At 34.8% G+C, this 21980-nt stretch overlaps 1 protein-coding gene across 1 annotated transcript; it reads left to right on the top strand.

Moving 5' to 3' along the window:
• Nucleotides 1-749: 749 nt before the first annotated feature.
• LOC127121478 (MADS-box transcription factor 27) lies at nt 750-21282 on the top strand. The gene is made up of 6 exons (XM_051051970.1): nt 750-930; nt 1015-1218; nt 20192-20267; nt 20356-20417; nt 20490-20673; nt 20899-21282. Exons 2-6 carry the CDS (start codon nt 1037-1039, stop codon nt 21070-21072), a joined length of 678 nt encoding a protein of 225 aa, XP_050907927.1. The 5' UTR covers nt 750-930; nt 1015-1036; the 3' UTR covers nt 21073-21282.
• Nucleotides 21283-21980: the final 698 nt, after the last annotated feature.

The following is a 21980-nucleotide window of genomic DNA, read 5'->3' on the forward strand; positions in this document are numbered from 1 at the left end:
CGAAGATGAAGCAAGTGAATGCTCTCATCGATAACAACCTTGAAGTGAATAACAATCCGTAAAGTGAAATTAAAATACAAAATTCAGCGGATGGAGTCTTGTTTTAATGACTGCACTTCAAGTGCACTTGAGTGAGCCTAAACGCATCATCTTCCTTCCATATGCATGTGGGACATATGAGGTTGTTACCGTAGAAACATTTAATCTACAAAAGTGCAATTAATGTGCAATTTCTCCCGACCAACTATTCCCACTAAGTATGGACACCACATAACGTATTTTCAACGAGTAATACCTCATAACAAAAAATTATCACAATTCAGATTTTTTTACCGACTTCACTTCATAACAATGAAAATCGTTCAAGACTGAAAACCAGAATTTAGGGACAATTATTTCGAGTTAGCCAATAGGGTAACCAATGAGAGTGTTAACCCTAGATTACTTACAAACGTCTCTAGTTTGTAGGTGATAAATTCATACACCTATATACCTATATCATTTCATTTATATATATATATATATGTCTATGTATGCCAAAATAAATTTTGTTTAGATTTGTCATCAAAAAAGTGTACCTCTTATTTGTAACGTGTCAAAGACTTATACGGCTGACGGCGCCATATTAAAAATGATCAAAAACAAATACGCAATATTATTCTATTCATTCATTCATATAGTTGTAGTTCCTTGAAGAATGAAAAACTTTTTTTTTGTAGAAAGTACTACAGTGCATTAAGTCACAACTCACGAGTCGTAGCAGTAAAGATCTACAATTAATATATTTTAATCTAAACAGTAAGCACCTTCCTCTTTCACCCAACTTCCTTTAACCTTTCTCTCCTTATTCTATATAAAACCTCTCTTTCCAGAAACTAAAAATGGAAACTCTTCTTTACTGCATCATCTTGATCTCACCTCATCTTTGAAGTAACACTCTAAATTCTTCTTTTGTTTTTTCCTTTTTTTTCGGTTTCTATATAGAAATATTAATTATATATCTAACTGTTTCAGAAACCCTAGCTAGGTGAAAAGAATGGGAAGAGGGAAGATTGTGATAAGAAGGATCGAGAACTGTACAAGCAGGCAAGTGACTTTCTCAAAGAGGAGAAAAGGTTTGATCAAGAAAGCCAAAGAGTTAGCGATCCTATGTGATGCACATGTTGGACTTGTTATATTCTCAGCAACTGGAAAGCTTTATGAATATGCAAACACCAGGTTTTTTTTTATATATTTCATCATTTTATACAATTTTGTTAATTATTTGTGTAAATATATTCTGATTTGAGGCATTGTTGTTTGATAATTTTAATTTGTATATATATGTTTGGACACAGAATAAAAATGATATACTGTTATTATATATATACCTACACTAAGGTGATGAACAAAAATGATGATTAAAAAGTATGGTGATAATCCTTTTGATTACCTTAATTAAGTGAAAGCTAGATGAATTAATGGATAGTTTAATAATATATAACTGAGTTAGAGAGGTCTCTCAGACTTCTTTAATATATATATTTGGTCAACAGTAAATTATCCCCTCAACTGCAATATTAACTAATTAACTTAACATAAAATATTTAGTTAAGTTGATTACAAAGATATTGCTTATCTTTTATTTTGGTCATACTAAACCATTTGTTAGAGAAGTTTGAAGTCTAATATTTTCACCTATTTACACCTAAATTTAACGATCTCTTTTACAAAAATGTTATCCACGTCACAGGCCTTTCTTATGATATAACTTTCGCAATGTCAAGTTTAATTATGATTTTGATACTATTTATTAAAGAGTTTTAAGAGCGTATAAATGTCAATCAGCTAAATTTCTAAGACCCTAAATTTCTAAGACCCTAAGAGACTTTAATACCATGTATTCACCCAAAACATTAAAACATATATATATATTTTTCTTATAAATCTAACATTTCTACATATTTAATCAGTCACACTTGTATTTCCAATTATATGTATTTAATAATTAATTTAATAGCTAATTTATACAAGACATACTCAAATAAAAAGATTAAAACACACGTAACCTTAAGGTATACGACATATTGATTTATCAAGTATTATAAGAATACATAGATGTATCTAAAGAGAGAAATATCTAGATAGTGACTAATATTTGTGTAAAAATAAACAAATAAATAAGTGACTAATATTTGCTGGATTGTGAATTTTCTTCAATGAATATTTTTAATGTCTTGAATACCTTTTAGATAAAAAAAAGAAAATAAAGAGAAGAGAAATTCTATTTATTTTAGTAAATATAAGAGTCGTAATTCATAGAATTACGATCAATTAGAATTTTTATTATTTGAAATGGATAATTATGAAATCCAATTATCTAATTAATTATTAATTAAATAAAAAATTAATTAACTTTTACTTTTTAACTTTATTTAATCCCTTAATTAATTAAGTTTCTTGTTTTTATAAATAAACTAATATAATTAATATAAATATATACTAACTTAATAATTATTCAATGTCTAGCAACTTAGTCCAATTTATTGTAACTTAAAATTATAAAGAAATAAAAATATTAATAAATGTTAATGATAGTGAAAATTCAAGTTAGTTTTATTTACTTTTTTTTGGAAAAACTATATTGTCATCCAATAAGTTTCGAAATAATAATAAGAGAATTGTGTGTAAATAATAAATTTAAAAAAAAAATCTAAAATAATTTTTAAAATTTAAATAAAACATAAAATTAGTGCATTTCTAAAGTAATGTTTTAAGAAATATTATTTCAAATCTTGAAAGCAACACCCTCTCAATTCTTTTAATTTAAGGTCACTAAAAATTAGGTGTACAAGATTTCAATATTATAACTTTAGCTACTTTATATCTAATTATTACAAAAAAATATTTATAATTTAATTAGTTTAAATTGATAAATACCAAGCCTTTTTAGTCATTGTCAAGAATATCCAGAAGTAATATTTAAGTCATATTTAGATTGGATTTATCGTTTAAAAAATGCACCTTTTGTCTCCACTAGTTTTGATAATGTAATAAAACATATAGCAATTAGTTAGCTAATTAAATAGAAATTACCTTGCTTTCTATTGTTTTGGTGCATGTTTGGTAGTGGTAGGGTCGCCGTCATTATGATAAACTTACCGTGAAATCAAACATGCATTTAGAAGATTAAGTTATAATAATTAGCATTATGTGTTGGATTGGAGTATTTCTACTCACTTTTATATATTTTATCTGTCATTCAGTAGAAAAGGTCTTGTTGAAGTGCAAGCATATATGTGCAAGTTTTTACTTTGGGCTTTGTCATGTTAATATATTGTGCAAAATTATAATATAGTTTGTCCTTTTAGTTTTATAAAATAACCAACCTAAATAAACTTTCTTTACAAAGGATCATTTGACCAATTTACACAAAAGACAGATTAAATTAAATTTTGTTATAAAAAAGTTTATTTATGACTACTCAAACCCATTACAATCAATTGATGTCAACCACTTTGAAGACAATTTAAAAGGTTAGAGTACCAAACATAAAAATTATTATAAGAGTCAACTTTAAGTCTTGCTGCAAACCAAGACCAAGAAAAGATTTTAATGTTGTCTACAACTCCTTTGAACACAATTTCGTTTCTAAACAATCAAAGACACCAAAAAGTATCCAAGTAAATTACACTCTTTAAATTTTTAAAAATTTTATTTGTTTCGTACTAAAATAAAAAATAGAGTGATGATCGGAAGTGAATATGAGGTTGAGCTTTCAACGCGGTGGAGAGGAAAGATTTACAAAGTAATTAGCACTCCAACGCCAAAGTCAATATGAATGAGAAAAATCACGAACTTGCTATTTGTTAAGTGTGGATTGCGGAGAGTCGTCGAATATACTTGTAGTTGAGATCTTTGTTAGCGTCATGAGGAGAATTCTCGTGTGTTAAAAAGATTATGGAAGGACTATTATTCCCTTAGGGTGGTCGGTTGGGGTCGATATGACCGACCCATGAAATTTTCCCTCCAAGCCCGTGTCTACGCTCGGCAAGGCATTGGTTTGATACTTCAACACCAACTGTCGGCCCCTCTCAGTTTTATCTTTGGAAGGTTAAGAGGAAATGTTCAGCTTTGAGGATTCGAAACACTCGTGAGTGTTGTGCGCAAGTGATTTGACATGTTTAGTATAATACATTTCCTTTTGCAAAGAATTAGCTTTTCTTTCTTTGAGCCTTTTTCCCAATTTAGCGGTTATCTTACTCTTTTGTGTTTCACTTTCCTGCATCTGAAAAGTTAGTGCATAATGGGTAAAAAGTCCCAGAAGAGTGCTCACGAATTCTAGAAGAGTGTTCCATCTTCTTGGATGAACCCTACTTACTCCTATATTATTTTTGTTTTGCTAAAGTAGGCTGCCTTGATGATGCCTTTACCGAAGTCGTTCCCCTCTTCCGATTAGGGTGTCTTAAGTACCGTCGAGGATGAAAGGATATGCAGAAAGTGTGGTGACCGTGACATTCCCTTTATGAGTGAAAATTCTAGGTCTTGGGTCTTCGCCTCCCTTTCACTACCTTTGAGATAATGTCGTGAAGCATATCGTGTTGCAACTTTATCCTGCAAGTTGGGTGTACATAAAGGCTTACCAATATTGGTGTGAGTACTTGAAAGGAAAGCCTTATGTGACCCTCTTCTTTCAACTCTTTAAATGGCATCGTAGTCATGTGGCTTGAGGGCCTAGTAGAGGGTTAATTTATTTGAAGTCGGTTGTGTGCGATTTTGGGACTTTTCTCGAGTTACCGTTGTTTGAAGACCGACTCTTTCTAGTCGCCCACATTGGCCCTGAGGCTCACGCTATGGTTTGTGCCATTGAAGACAGAGTGGTGGGAAGATGTGTTGAACTATTTCCCAAGTACTATAATGAAATTCATTTTATTATGGGGGAATCATATGTATGTATATAAAGAGAAGGGTTTTTCTAACAACGCTCTACATCAGAAGAAAAGCCTACTGAGTTTCATCAGTGGCTTAGGATACTTTGGGGGAGGTACCCCTATAGATGAGGTAGACCGAAGACGCTTGCAACACCTTAGTGATGTTTAGTTTCTAATAGAGGCCCATTCTTGGGAAGAAACAAAAGTCATCTTTGGTAATAAACATTTGGTTTCTTTTCCTTTAATATGATTACTCATGATGCATTTGCTCTAACGTTGGTTGTGTGCAGATTATATGAAGGATGAAGTACAACTCTGACTTATAAAACGGGGAATATGGCCAACAGGGAGTGAAGTCACTTCGAATAAGCTTCTTATGCTGCTGAATATGTTAGGTCTTCCTACCCGTTGGCTGCTAATGAGGTTGAGGTCTCGTTCCTCTAGAGACTACTAGACCCCTTATTTGGAAGAGAATTGCACATATCTGGCCAATCTATCTGGTCATGCCTATGAGAAAGAAATCAATACTCTGTCCTGGTATACCTGGCGTGCTTATGCTGTATTGATCCTTAGTGGAGCTAGTCATTGGGAAGCTCTGTGGTTTGACTAGCACCTTGCTGCAAAGCAGCAGCTAGAAGAGAGTGTTTATTATTTGAAGCTTCAGCGAGATACATACCTGTAGGGAATAGAGAAGACTTCCACCTCTCTTATTGAGGTGAATGATGCTTTGTTCCTCCCTGATCTTGTTGGTCATCTATCCAACCAAATGGCTCATGTATTGAAGACTATGGCGAGGAAGGACCAAGTTTAGACTTTTATCTGGGGAAATTGGCATCTTCTCAAAGGGAATTAGAGTATTTACACCTTTATAACGCTTCTCCGACTCAGAAGATGGCCGACTATACGAGCGCTACCCTTAAGGCAGTTTCACAGTCATTTGAGAATGCTTTGCAGCAAATGGATCATTTTCACCGTCTTTTGGTTGTCTCGAGGGAGGAAATAAAACCGAACCAAATGCTAAAAGATGGAGATATCATTTATCTAAGGAAGTAACCATGTTGGCCACTTTTTTTCTTTTTACATAGTTCACTTGTAGTGCTAATGTCCTGGAAGAATAAATCTAAATATATTTTCGCTTTTGGAATGAAATATTTTTTTTTTTTACCTATTTAAGGTATATTCATGTGATCCTGAGTGTAAGGCTCTGGATGTATATTTGTATGACCTAGAGAGTAAGGATCCGAATTCAGTGTGAATTTACGAGGTGTTTTCTCAAAGTTTATTGGATGTCATCAGGGCTGTTCCCTGCCAATAGTTGGTTCCCTTTCTCCCCAACAGGTGAAAACCTGATCATGGGTAGATGTGTGGCCATCCACCGCAGCCTTTGGAGTGGCTAGCTTCCATAGGAGGGTGGACCGTTACTTCCTAAGGAGAATTGATTGCTTTAGCCAGAAATGCAAAGCGTTTCCGATAACAACCCTGACTTTATGTGGGGGATTGATAACTTTAGTCAAACGTATAAAGCGCCTCCAACAACACCCTTGACTTTAGGTGGGGGATTAATTTCTTTAATCGGACGTGCAAAGCTTCTCCGACAACACCCCTAATATCTTTATGCTGTGCTTATATCTTATCGGCTGAACCCTAGATTTACTGTTAATATGCATAGTCAGAAAGAAACAAACATTTTAGAAATTGGAATTTTTCACTCATCATTGAATATAGCTCATGTGTATGAGGAGAGGAGTTATACAAGAACATCATTTATTACATAAAAAAAGAAAACATAATCGGGCGGGCTAGTCGCCGCTTATTTTTCGTGTTTTCCTCTTTATGGTTCAACCACGTCTTTGTGGGAAGATATTCATGTCTCGGAGCTTGCCGATCAGGGATACTACATTGATCTCCATGGGAACACCCTCTCCTTGGTCTCATTGGATCCCTTGGTAGATTCATTTATCACCTTTGATATTTATGTTGATGATGGCTAGTTCTCCCTGAAGGTTATGATATTTTAGTTTGAGGTGTACCACAGAGGCTATTGCGTCCAACATGGAAGTGAAGGGTCGTCCTAGGATGCAGTTGTTGGCGCTCATGCAAGGGACAACAAGGAATTGTGAATTGATTTCCTAGACATCATTCTCGTTGCTCGCTGATACGGTCAGCTCCACGTATCCCCATGGATGGGTGGTTTTCCCGTTAAATTCCTAAAAATTAGAAACTTCATATGACCATAAACTTCCCCTTTCAAAGTTTATCTTTTCAAACAACTCTGAGTATATTATGCCACAAGAACTGCCACCATTCATCAATATTCGGGAGATGTTGAACTGATTTATGGTGGACGTGATTACCCTAGGAAAAATTTCATTAGGACACCGCCCACCTTCTCCGAGTCTTAGAATCCCAACATAGGTCAATCATGAATATTCATCAATGTGTTTCCATCCTTTTTATGGACGAATAACATCCCAATTATCTTCAGCTTTATGGTTCCTTTGGATGGGAGGTTTTCCCGAGGTGCTCCTCTAATGACGGTGGCTATGTACAAGCGTTTTCCTTTGTTGACCTCCTTATTTTCACCATTGGTCCTGGAATCTATGGTTTTTGAGGTATATTTTCCCTTAGGTGACTATTCCCATCTCTTTTTCCCCCTTTCACGTATTCGGAAAACCGACCTCTATTTATCAATGTTTCAATAGAATCTTTCAACTGGATACAATCGTTGATGTTATGACCATAACTTATATGAAAGTGGCAGTATTTTAACTTATCAGTCTGAGATGTCTCTTTGACTGGGTAAAGGGGTCAAAATTTTCCCTTCCTGATTTATGTGTTGATGCAGTCCTGGTTTATCTTTTCTGAAGAAACATCCAGTATCATACTGCCCTTATGTATCTTGGTTATAGTCGTCCTTCCGCCAATGGGAGTCCTTCCCTGTCAGGCAATTAGAGTTGGTGTCGGTAGAGGCGGGGTGTTTAAATTGTGTGTTTAGTTTCTCTTCCAGTATCATGTATGATTCTCAACACTTCTTGAGTGGTTTTCACCTTCTCCCTTCCCATATTTAGCTTGAAGAGATGGTCTTTCAGAAGGCCATTTTCAAAGATCCAAAATTTAAATCCCTATTCATCTCCTTCAATTTCAATGACAACTTGAGTAAACCAGTCTGCATGCTTTCCTTCTTACCTTGGATAATTTCGTTCAATACAACTTCAATCACCGTTCGTCACATCCGGGCACTAAAATGCATAAAGAACTAGTCACAAAAATCAGATCATGACTTAATGCATCACTAGGGAATTCCATTGAACTATAATCTGGCCGATCCGACTAGGGTCAGGGGGACAACTTGCACTTAGATGCTTCGTCATCACTGTAATAGTTCAACCACTCATTGCCAAGATGCACATGCTAGCCGGGAATCCTATTTTCCCTCATAATTCTCTAGCTTGGGCAGTTTCTTTATGAACTTTGGTATCTTACTTTCCTAAACATTGACACACAGCGAATGGTTCAGTTTTACATTCACCGATCAATTTTCCTTCTAATCCAGGGTAGGGCGTAACTACAACGGTCTCCCTTGAGGATTTGAGGAGGACTTTTATATCTCTTGCTCCTCTGTTGATCTCTTAGTTTATGAGCTTTGTCCTTCTTTGACCTGGTGAACTTCAGAACAACAACATGATTGCTTCTTTGTACGTCTTCCTGGACGGTATTTCCTCGTGGATGAGCGTTTTAGTGGATCTCTTTGAGGCACAACAACCTTTCTTATACTGTACATGAGTTATGTTGCCAAAGAATATTTTACATGGTATTCAATAGCCTGTTAGCGCCTTGTAGTCCAAGGTTTGCTCGCAGTAATTGGAAACCAGGAAGGAATTTTGGTTGTGCAATAGGAGGTGGAATCTGAGGTGCAATCGGAGGAGTTTGGATATATTCATCTATTTAATGCATCTTAACTACATCTGGATACAACAGAATCAACGCTTTTGGATTGACAACACTTTGTTGAGGAGGTGGAGGTATAGAAGGTTGATTGATAGCCGCATGAGCAGTGGCGACAACTTTATGCACAACGGTGGATTGAGTAGCTCTGGATCCATCCATCACCTGAAATTATAGAAATTATAGATCTGGAAGGGGTCTGGGAATTAGAATAAATATAATTTAACACAGTGCTCGCTTGGATTGAGTACGAAGGATCTCCATGTTCGATTCTGAATGCTTTTGATTTGGTGACATGAGAAGATTATGAACTAACGAATTGAAGAGTGAATGTGAAATTATGGAAAAAACATATATCAAAATTCGATTCTCAGAGAGAGCGTCACTATTTCATTCTGGAACCAGAAATAGAGTGATGATTGGAAGTGATGGCGAAGTTGAGCTTCCAGTGTTGTGGAGGGGGGAGGGTGCAAGGTTTTCACTTCAACACCCAAGTCAGTATGTGAGGACGAAGAGTGAATTCCATTTTTTTTTAAAATTTATTACCTCAAATTGGAGCTTTCTCTCTCTCTCTCTCTCTCTCTCTATATATATATATATATATATATATATATATATATATATATATATATATATAGAGAGAGAGAGAGAGAGAGAGAGAGAGAGAGAGAGAGAGAGAGGAACTTGTTATTTGTTAATTGCAGAGAGTAGTTGGATGTACTTGTAGTTGAGAGTTTTGTTAGCGTCATGAGGAGAATTCTCGTGTGCTAAGATTATTTTGGAAGGATTACTATTCTCTCAGGGTGGTTGGTCGGGATCGATATGATCGGTCCAAAACACTACCTTTCCACATTTTCCTGAATTGGACAAAATGTTCAATTCCCACAAATTCCAAAGACATGGATGTACCTATCCAAGATAGAACCTTATTCAGTAAGTTTTTTTTTTGCAAATGGGCAGAAAAAGTATAAATGCACGATGAATTCCTTTTCTTTAAAACACAATGCACATAATAGATTATGATTACCATAAATTGTGTCTCTTTTGAAAAGTATCAATGGAACATATGTTCATCATGAATGGGAGATGAAAACAGTTAGGTATGCATCAAGAAGAAGAAGAAGAAGGTAGTTACATTCAAGAAGAAGAAGGAAAGGAAAATACGGTTTCATTCATTGATCAATAATGATTTACAATATGGTTTATATATACAAGAAGGTGTAGTAGTGTAAGCTAAGGTGGAAACTCTGTACAATATAAAGTGTTAGTTCTAATATCCCCCCTCAAGGTGGACTTTGGATACTACAAAGACCAACCTTGGATAAAAGAGAGGTAAAGATTGGAGAGTGTAAAGGCTTAGTGAACACATCTGCTAATTGTTCTTTAGTAGAGATAGGCATCAAGTGAATGAGTTTGGACACAATCTTTTCTCTAATGACATGACAGTCCAACTCAATGTGCTTACTCCTTTCATGAAATGTAGGATTGTGAGTAAGATACACTGCTGATTTGCTATCATAGTAAACAGAAGCAGCCTGAGGAAATTCAATGAGGAAATCATGAAAAAGAAATTGAAGCCATTGCAGTTCACAAGATAAGGAGGCCAATGCTTTGTATTCGGCTTTAGTGGAAGAACGAGAAACAATATTTTGTTTCTTAGATTTCCAGCAAATGAGTGAGGATCCAAAGATAACACAAAAACTTGTAATGGATTTTCGAGTTTCTGGACATCTGGCCCAATCTGAATCTGCAAAGCCATATAGTTTGAGAGAACTAGCAGCAGAAAAGAAAATTCCCTTAGCAGGTGCAAACTTGAGATATCTTAGGATTCTAGTGGAAGCCTGGTAATGAGGGGAAAAAGGCTTTTCAACATACTGACTCAAATGTTGTACAACATAAGATATATCAGGCCTGCTATTAGTAAGGTAAATTAGTCGGCCAATGAGTCTCCTGTAAGATGATGGATCAACAATAGGTTGGCCAGCTGAAGCAGACAACTTCAGATTGAGGTCAAATTGTATAGAGGATGGTTTGGCTGCCAAATAACCTGTGTCTTCAAGCAGATGGAGGGTGTATTTCCTTTGGTTCATGAAAATACCTTTAGTTGACCTAGCAATCTCAAAGCCCAAAAAATATCTCAACTTGCCTAAATCTTTGATGATAAACTGTTGATCCAAAAGATGCTTAACAGAATTAATTTCATCAAGGGAATTACCAGCTAAAACTATGTCATCCACATACACTAGTAAAGCTGCGAAACTGGTGGAAGTGGATTTAACATACAGAGAACAATCAGCTTGAGATTGTGAATAGCCAAGAGATATCAAAAAAGAAGAAAGTTTAGCATATCATTACCTACTAGCCTGCTTCAAACCATATAAAGATTTGTGAAGTCTGCAGACCTGTGAGGAATTGGAAGTAACTAGGCCAGGAGGTAATGTCATATACACTTCTTCATGTAAATCTCCATGCAAAAATGCATTATTAACATCTAATTGCTCTAGGTGCCAACCTTTGATTGAAGCTATAGACAAAAGAACTCGAACTGTGGTAATCTTAGCTACAGGAGAAAAGGTATCAAAGTAGTCTACTCCCTCCATTTGTGTATAACCCTTTGCCACAAGCCTGGCTTTATATCTTTCTATGGATCCATCTGCCCTATATTTCACATTATAGACCCATCTACATCCAATTGGTACCTTACTAGGTGGAAGATCCACTAATGTCCAAGTATGATTATCATCAAGAGCCTGCAATTCAACATTCATAGCATGCTTCCAACATTCAAATTTGTTAGCCTGTAGAAAACTGGATGGTTCAGGATTAGAGGAAATAGAGCAACAAAAATGATGAAAATCTGGGGAGCAATTGTTGTAAGACAGAACTGAAGACAGAGGATAAGTAATTTTAGAGGAAGAAGGATTTGCAGAAGTAGAAAAACAATGATAATCAGCAAGGTATGAGGGAGGATTAGAGGCTCTAGTAGAATGTCTTATAGAAGGTTGATCATAATGTGGAGAGCTATCATCATTAATATTCACAAGAGGATGAGTAGGACTGATGGATAAAGAGGATGGTGGAGAGTTGTGGATAAGAGAGCTTGGGCTGAGATTATCATTAATGAGGAGATTGGAAGGAGAGCCTGAGTTGGGAGTATGAGGGACATTGGACAAGGTATTGTCTGATGGTTGCAGTGCAGGCAGGTCATTGTCTGATGGTTCAATGGGGGTTGTATCATCACATAAAGGAAGGTCAGGATTGGTACTATCATCACAGGGAGGAGCAAAACTTTGGTTGTCTTGGGAATGAAGTTGAGATTTGAAAGGTAAGGTGTTTTCATAAAATATGACATGTCTTGAGACAAAAATACTGTGATGAGTCAAGTCATAAAGGATATAGCCCTTAGTTCCCTCTTTATAGCCTATAAAGACAACCTTGCATGCCCTAGGGTCAAACTTGGTCCTATGGGCCATAAGAGATGTAGCATAGCTTAAACATCCAAACACTTTAAGGTGAATAAGGGAGGAAGGCTCTTGGTATAGAATTTCATAAGGGCATTTTAGTTTAAGTAAAGGGGTAGGGAGTCTGTTAATAATATGGATAGCTTGCTGCACACAAAAATTCCACATTATTAAAGGCACATTGGATTGAAAGTGTAGGGCCCTAGCTACATTAAGGATATGTTGATGTTTCCTCTCAACAATCGTATTTTGTTGAGGGGTTTCAACACATGATTTTTGATGTAGAATGCCCTTAGCAGATAGGAAACTGTGTAAGGCTAGAAACTCTGTACCATTATCAGACCTCAAGCATTTTACATGTTTATTAAACTGTTTCTCAACATATGCTACAAAGTTTATAAGACTATCTATAGTTTCAGCTTTGGTTTTAAGAAATATCACCCATGTGAACCTAGAAAGATCATCAACTAGAGTGAGAAAGTATTTGTGTCCTAACATAGAGATAGTAGAAAAAGGACCCCAAAAATCAGCATGAAGAATGTTAAAAACGTCATTAGTGAAAGTAACACTATCAGGAAAGGGAAGTTTTCTTTGTTTGGCAAAGTGACAAGAATCACAAGGGGAAACATTGTCATTACAAGAAACAAAAGGAAAAACCTTTGCTATGGTTTGTAAACCTTTATGAGATGGATGGCCTAGCCTCATATGCCATATACCACCATCATTAGTAGATACAAAATTACAAGAAGCATGAAATACATTGGAATGAAGGACATATAAGCCATATTGCAAGTCAGCTATACCAATCGTTTCCATGGAAGGGTTCTGCATAATAGAACAAGAGTTAGCAGTGAATTGAACAAAACAATTGTTGCTTTGAGACAATTTTGCTACAGAGATAAGATTGACATTGAAAGAAGGAATGTAAAGGATATTGTGCAGTGTTAGAGATGGTGTAAGTTTGACAGAACCAGAAACTGAAGCAGACAATTGAGAGCTATTGGGTAAAGTGACAGAGATAGGAACAATATTGTGATAACTAGTAAAGGCTGAAAGATTAAAGGATATATGATCTGTAGCTCCTGTATCAAGGATCCACAAAGAATGAGACTTACCATTGGCAGTGGAAGACAAAGAATTTAGCACAAGAGGAGATGTAGACACTGAATTGGCTGTGGAAACAAGTTTTGAATGTTGAAGCAGTGCCAAAATGTTGTTGTATTACTCTTGAGTCAAGCCATAAGAGGAATTGGTGGAACTTGAACCTGATGCAGGTGTCTCTGATGCATTGTTGGCTGTTGTAGACTGTTGAGAACTGAACCCATTGCCTTTGATCTTGTTTTTGAAGCCTGGTGGATACCCATGCTTGATGAAACAAGTATCAATGGTATGGTTATTTCTTCCACGGTGAGTACAGACACGATTTTGACCTCTTGAACCAGCTGCACCCTGATATTTTCCTCTATATGAATTGGATTTGTTTGGCTGAGCATCATGAGATACATTCAAGGCTATACTCTCTTCATTATTGCCAACACCAGGAAGAACTGCAGAAGTAGCATGATTCATTGCTCTTTCTTGTTGAATTACCAGAGAAAAGGTCTTATCAATATAAGGTAGCGGGTTCATCATCATGATTTGGCTCTTGGAATGAGTGAATTTCTCATTCAAACCCTTAAGGAATCGAATCACATAGTCTTGATCCCTATAACAGCGAATCGATCCAGAAGCACCACAAGAACATGGAATTGCACAAGAGCAAGATGGAATTGGAAGATAAGTTTCCAATTCATCCCACAGAACTTTCAAATGAGTAAAATAATTGGATACATCTAAGGTACCTTGACGGAACATGTAAAGATCTTCTTGAATGTCAGATATGCGGAAAATATCACTATGAGAAAATCGAACCTGCAGATTCTTCCACACGCCCGCAGCTGTGTCAATCCATAGAACCGATCATGCAATTGATGCAGAGATTGAGCGTTGTATCCACTCAAGAACCATCGTGTTGCAACGGATCCACGACGCATAAAGAACGTCTGAAACAGCGGGTTTGGGAAGAGTACCGTTGATAAATTTGTCTTTGTTCTTGGAGATCAATGCGATTTGCATTGAACGAGACCAGGTGTGGTAATTTTTGTCATCGAGCGGTGAAGAAACGAGAACAAGAGTCAGATTCTCGTTCGATGCAGGTAATAAGGATTAGCAGAGTTGGTAGCGAAATCCGTAAAACTCTGTGCATCCATTGTTGCAGAGAAAAGGAAACAAGAAGGAAGAAATGGGAAGAACAATGGCTACCAGAGCTGAGATGGATTTGATACCATATCAATGGAACATATGTTCATCATGAATGGGAGATGAAAACAGTTAGGTATGCATCAAGAAGAAGAAGAAGAAGGTAGTTACATTCAAGAAGAAGAAGGAAAGGAAAATACTGTTTCATTCATTGATCAATAATGATTTACAATATGGTTTATATATACAAGAAGGTGTAGTAGTGTAAGCTAAGGTGGAAACTCTGTACAATATAAAGTGTTAGTTCAAATAAAAAGTTCATCTTGTGTGGGGAGCCTTAGGAGAAGAAGCTTCTAGTCAAATACTTTGATTTTGGATGGGACTTTTGATTTCCATAAACCATTAGTTGCAATCTTCAAACCATAGTTTACCGCACATGAGTTTGCAACATTGCTAATTACCTTATAACATGACTTCACTGTAAATCCGCTTGTGTTGTCTAGGATCCACACATAGCCATCCTCTATTCCTATACTTGGGGACACATTTCTTAACAGAGCTTGTAATTCATCATATTGGGTCCTGATTTCAAATGTAGTAATTGGGTCTGATATGCGAAAATTCCATCTCAAGATATTATCCCGTCATACTCCTATATCTAATATGTTGCCAATTGGACAAATTGACATCGATCGGTCAGGGAATAGTTCATGTAGAGTACAACTATCGAACCATTTGTTCCTCCATAAAATGATTTTTTTCACCATCTTTGAATTCACACATGTTATGCCATTAGAAAACCAGTCCAACTCGGTCACATAATTAATACCAAAAGATAAGAGATCCTCTACCACAATCAATCCTTTGTGCCATACATTGCTTCATCTTCATTTAGAATTTTATGATTTAATCAGTTGTACTTGTGAGATAGCAGACCTACCCAAATTGCAATGTGCTCGTTTAAAATCCTCCATTTCATTTGCTCAATATCGCCATGTGGAATAACTCTAATTAATTTCTTCACTCCTAGATCTTCTTCTTCTTTAGGTTTACACACATTATTCCAACTAACCCAATATATCTTCTTCCTTTCTTTAGAACCACCCCAAAGAAATGATCATTGAATTTGATAATTTCTTGTATCACCTTTCTTGGGGACTTATAGGAGGATAAGAAGTATAATTATATGCTACTAAGTTAACATCACAACTTTATACCAATCAATAATTGATGTCATTTCCATGATGCCAACCTCTTTTTCAAATCGTCAATAATCAGGTTGCATGTTAAATTTTTCCTTAGATTTGAACCTATCGGCAACCCCAAAAATTTAAACGGGATCGAGTCCACACCATATGACATAAAAATTGAAGTTGCCCGTAGGAAGCTCTCCTTCAGATTTATTTTGTATAGTTTGCTTTACTAGAAGTTGACTTGTTGACTTAAGACAAGTTCAGGTCCACATAATATAGCTTTGATACTCAAAACATTTCTCCACGAGACCTCACAACTAAGATGGTATCATCAAAGATAATGTAAGGTTTGATATTTTCATTAAACCGAAATACCTGTAATTATTTCAACTTAACAACATTATGAGCTAACCCTGACAAGTCTTTTGTAGTGATTAGGAATAATAAGGGTGATAATGAATCTCCTTGTCTCAGTCCACTCCCTATTTGAAAGTTCCTTGTTAGGATACCTTTGACCAATATTGACCCTTATTATTTTTCCTAAGATTTGAACCTATCGGCAACCCCAAAAATTTAAACGGGATCGAGTCCACACCATATGACATAAAAATTGAAGTTGCCCGTAGGAAGCTCTCCTTCAGATTTATTTTGTATAGTTTGCTTTACTAGAAGTTGACTTGTTGACTTAAGACAAGTTCAGGTCCACATAATATAGCTTTGATACTCAAAACATTTCTCCATGAGACCTCACAACTAAGATGGTATCATCAAAGATAATGTAAGGTTTGATATTTTCATTAAACCGAAAAACCTGTAATTATTTCAACTTAACAACATTATGAGCTAACCCTGACAAGCCTTTTGTAGTGATCAGGAATAATAAGGGTGATAATGAATCTCCTTGTCTCAGTCCACTCCCTATTTGAAAGTTCCTTGTTAGGATACCTTTGACCAATATTGACATGGTGTTGAAAAAAAAAGGGCCTCCATCCATGATAGCCATTTATCTCCAAAACTTATTTTATTCATTACATAACTCAAATAATTCCAACTCACACAATTGTATTCCTTTTCTAAGTCAAATTTCAACATCAAGTCTTCCTTCCTTTGTCTCTTGGATAAATCTATTAATTCAATAACCATGAGAACACCATCTAGAATTTGTCTATCTAGAATGAATATTGATTAACAGCTAGATATTAAGTTCCCTATCACCCTCTTCAATCTTGTTGCTAATACCTTTGCAAGTATTTTCTATAGAGAACTAATCAAGAAAATTAGTCTATACTCATTTAACTATTAAGGATTGTTTGACTTCAAGACTAGTCTTAGGAACGACGATGTAATCACCTTGGGAATCACCATGCTATAGTGGAACTCGTTCATAAAACTTACAATTCCATCTTTCACAATTTTACAACAAGTCTCGAGAAAATCAAAGTTGAATCCATCTAGCCTATGATTCTTGTTTCCATCACTTGACCACATAGCTTCTTTAATTTCGTCATAAGATAATGGTGCCTCCAAACTGACTCTCTCATCCTTTGATAATTGTTTAAGTTATACACCATCAAGAACTGGTATGTTGAATTTGTTTCTTGAAATCTCTCAAAATAATATTTCACTTCCAATTTCACCTCTTCCACCTTTTCAAATCTACCTATGCTTGTCGCTAATGATATTATATTATTCCTTCTCAACCTTGTTTTCATGAAGGAGTGGAAGTATTTGGCTTTCAAGTCACCCTTCTTGATCCTTTTTTGTCTGGAATTTTGTCTAAGCAAGCTTTCTTTAAATTTTAAACTTTTCCAAACAGTGCTCGAAACCATCATACACTTACCTGCTACATCAGTATTATTTTCACAATCGTTTCTAGCAACAAAGACATCCAATTCTATTTTGTTCTCACCATGATATGAGCAAAAACCATTTTCACTTGTTTTCTTGTGTTTTCATTAGAGCATATGAATGCTCCCATTGGAGATGTGATGAATTAAAAAGATTTGGCACCCAAGAATGACAAGGGATGTCATAGAATTTTAGCCAAGTTACCCTCTCATTATAAACATCGTATGACCTCTATTATATGATCTTTGTAAACCACTATTCAAGCGAATCTTTGGCTTCTCTGACAAACATTTTCAACTCTATGACTTCCCTTTCTTTCATTAGGCATAAATTTTCTCCTAGAGGAGTAACTTTGATTGAGCAATAACCTTATATATGAAATGCCTCTTTTATATTATACTTCATCGTGGATTTTCTACTCTTCCAGCATATCCTTTTTTTAATCTTCCCAACCTCTCTTCATCGATTTGGAACTCCATGTGTGCAAAGAGTGATTCTGTATCCTTGTGTTTTTTATGTGTGTGTTTCCTTTGGTGATTACTGCTCCAACACCTGAACATATGTCCTCTACTCTTTCTTGATACCTTGAATTTTTTTATTTGTCTTATTGCTCTATCTTTGTACTATGTTTGTATGTCTACTATGATTCCTCCCACCTTTCACCTTAAAAGGCTTAATTGCAATTTTTGTTCTCCTATTTTACTTTTTTTGTCACGTATTTTTGGTCCATTTTTTAAGTTTTTGTGATAAATTTTAATCCAAAAAAAAGATCAAAATTCAATTTAAAACTTAAAAAAGGGACTAAAATCGCAGTTTTTAAAATGGAGGGACCAAAATTCAACAAAAGAAAAAATAAAAAGATCAAAATTGAAAATAAGCCAAATTAAAAAATAATTAAAGAGATTTCGTAAGGTGAACCGTAGGACTCAATTACTTAGAATAATTAAAATTTGTGTTCAGAAAGATGGGGTTTCAAGAGATTTGTTTTAGATGGATCAAAGAGACGTCGAGACCACCAACACGGGATCCAACTTATGCTCCTCCACCAAATAAAATCACAATTCTGATACCACTTGTTGAGAAATTCGAGGAAGGTGAGAGTAACAATGAGACCAGTGTGTGTGTGAGAGACCATCCAAAATTTTAAGGAATTAGGGTTTTAAGCTATCTCTCTTAAAAATTCAATATTACACTCATTCAAATGCAATGTGATACTTAATCGCTCACCCACCCAACAAGTCCATCGGTTATTTTTACATGCGTATGGGATTTCGTCAAGATAATCCTCTAAATCATTTTTTGTTCTTGATCGACAAAAAATATTTGATTAGTCTAGCAAACAAGGAGGTAGATTGAAGATTTCAAAAGTCTCAAAATAAACAAACATTTGCATTTGTTTTTTTTTAATATTAAATGATTAAATGATGAATCATCGTATTTTTTCATAAAAATTATTTTAACGTTTTTATTTTTAAAAAAAAAAATAGATATCCTATTTTTACTAGTTTTTAGCATCATAAAATAGTAAATGATGATATCAAATAATAAAAATCATCATAAAATACTTGCAACAAATGAAATTTGCATGACATAAAATTGTATTAGCATCAAAATAATCAAAAAGTCAAACATTTAAAATTAATTAAAGTCATGATTCATTAAAATAACAAGTGTTCATATCTAAAATTGCAACAACTAAGTCAAAATTCATCAAAATAATTAAAATTATTATAATAAATATTTGATTATTGGAAGAGTCGATTTTTTTGGATCCGGTCCGAGTTTACTCGAAACCCATCTTTTTAATGATTTTTAGATTTTAAATCCATATCCACCACATTATCCAATCCAACCTATTATTTCGATTTTTTTTTATGATCTAACCCATGTATATTCCTAGTGGATGAGGTTGCTCAACTGATATTTTCGACTTGAGCTAAATATGTTAAAAGAGTGTTTGGAATGAGTGGAATAATTCTATTTTGGTATTTGCTAGTTAAGCTAAATTGGTGGAATAGATACAAGAATTTTGTTTTTTTTATTTGGCTAATTGTCCTTTACAATGTTTTCAAGCTAGATAAATTTAGGTTTAATATTTTTCTTCCCTATTTTGATTCTTTAATCTATATTAATATTTTTCTTCCGTATTTTGATTATTTAATCTATATTAATTTCTTAACTCTTCGAAACAGGTCAGGTTAGTCTTATAATTAGTAACGTTAGCAATTAATTTTTAAATTTTTTATCATTAATTAAACTAAATAAAATTAGTATAACACATTTATAACACATTTTAAAGAGTTTAAAGATTAACTTTTAATACTACTTTTACACTAATCAATCAACTTTATTTATAACAAAATGTGTTTTGTATCATTATTTGTAGGAGATTTAAAGTGATCTATTCTAAGAACACACTAGTAAAACTGATAATGATTATTGCATCACAGAGATCTACAAATTTGTAACAGCCACTTCATAATAGGCTACACTTGTTTTTCTCATGCCTTATCTAAATACATCTTTTCATGACTAATCATAGTAATAATTTCGCGGATTTTTTTTTTTTAAATGTGATTATTCTTTCTGTGGCCAGCATGAAATCGGCGATCGAGAGATATAACAGTTTCAAGGAAGATCAACAAGTGACAAATCCAGAATCTGAAGTCAAGGTATGCTTTATAAATCACACTTTAACCATGTCACATTTTTTTCCTATGCACGTTACTCATTTGCATTATTTTACTTGATAACTAATAGTTTTGGCAAAGAGAATCTGATATTTTAAGGCAGCAACTACATACTCTACAAGAAAACCATAGGTACGTAAAACCTTGAATTCACACACTTCATTAAGCACCATGAATGAAAGCACTAACATTTCGCAGTCACAGACAATTGATGGGAGAACAGCTATATGGTTTGAGCATCAGAAACCTACAAGATCTAGAGAAACAACTCGAACTTAGTCTCCAAGAAGTCCGAACGAAAAAGGAGAAAATTCTGACAGACGAAATCCATGAGCTGAACCAAAAGGGAACCCTAATCCATCAAGAAAATGTGGAACTCTATAAGAAGGTAACCTCATTCAACAAGAAAACACACAACTACGTGTTCAAATTTTACTGACTCTATATACTAAATCGCGTGCTGCGGAACAATAGAGGTTTGTTCAAGTTCCGCTGCACTATAGTCTCTATTTGACAACACTGCGTCACATTCACTTATACCATTAAGTGAATGTGACAATTTAAATTTGAAAACACATATTGCTTAACAATGAGGTTCATGTGAATGGCATAGGTGTATGGCACGACAGATGCGGCCGCGCTCGCAACAAGAAAAAATGCATTTGTTCAGTTTCCATATGGAGGAGGAGGAGGAGAGTATCCACAAACATTATTTCAACTTCAGTTATGCCAGCCTGAGCAAGAACAGTATTGTGAAACCTCAGGTAGTGCAAGTGCAACAAAATGAACGAGTTAGAAAGACTTGGAAGTTTTGTGAGATTTTATTAATACATTTGGAAAAGAATGACTTAAGTAGCAATGGTATGTAATATATAATAATCACATTCAATCTTTTGTTGATTATACAATAACTCACTCCACTACTCACATAATCCATAGGATTCCACATTTTCTGAAATTGGATGACTTTGATTTTTATAAAAGTTTTCATTTGCATGTAAAATAACATAAGTATAATTTTTATATATACTGTCTAAACCAAAGTTTTCATTTTCATATAAAGTAAAAGAGTTTTTATATTACAGGATTAGTCCAAAAACTTACACTAAATTTTTATTTCAAAATTATTATGCAACCTTTATAATGTTATAAGAGTTTACAAAGAGAATAACTCTCTCTTTGTTTTTAACTGTGGCTCAAACAAATTAATCAACAATTACTTTAAGTGAAGGTATCCCATATTGTTAAAAAAATTATCAAAATAATTCAGTTTTCAAAAAAATTCTCAATCTATCCCAGTTTTTTAAAAAATAAATACCTAAGGCATAGGCGTTAGACCAATTGGCGCCTACCCTTAACTTTTAAGTGGGGGTGTCAATTGGATTGACTATATCACATGGTATTGCCAATCCAATTGGCCCCCATGTGTAATTTGGAAGAGGAGGCGCCAATTGGTTTGGCGCCTCAGTGTAATGTGCAATTTTTTTTTTATAAATAGATGTCTTGTGTGATTCATTTTGCCACATCTCATTTCGTCATATTGCAAACATGTTGGTGTTCGTCGCCGCTATGGAAAAGTGATTTATTCGAGAGACAAGCCTCCGATGTTGATGCTCTTCTGGAACATCTGTAGTTTTGATCAACTGAAGAGGGAGCTGGTTCGTTGGTTAGACGGAAAAATATCAGAAGGGAAAA

This window comes from Lathyrus oleraceus, chromosome 2 (genome assembly GCF_024323335.1).
Source record: "Lathyrus oleraceus cultivar Zhongwan6 chromosome 2, CAAS_Psat_ZW6_1.0, whole genome shotgun sequence".
NCBI lineage: Eukaryota > Viridiplantae > Streptophyta > Magnoliopsida > Fabales > Fabaceae > Lathyrus > Lathyrus oleraceus.

Coding starts and splice junctions, on each gene's coding strand:
- LOC127121478 (XM_051051970.1), top strand. CDS start 1,037: ATGGGAAGAGGGAAGATTGTGATAAGAAGGATCGAGAACTGTACAAGC. Junction 1,219..20,191: donor TATGAATATGCAAACACCAG/GTTTTTTTTTAT, acceptor TTCTGTGGCCAG/CATGAAATCGGCGATCGAGA. Junction 20,418..20,489: donor ACTCTACAAGAAAACCATAG/GTACGTAAAACC, acceptor TCGCAGTCACAG/ACAATTGATGGGAGAACAGC.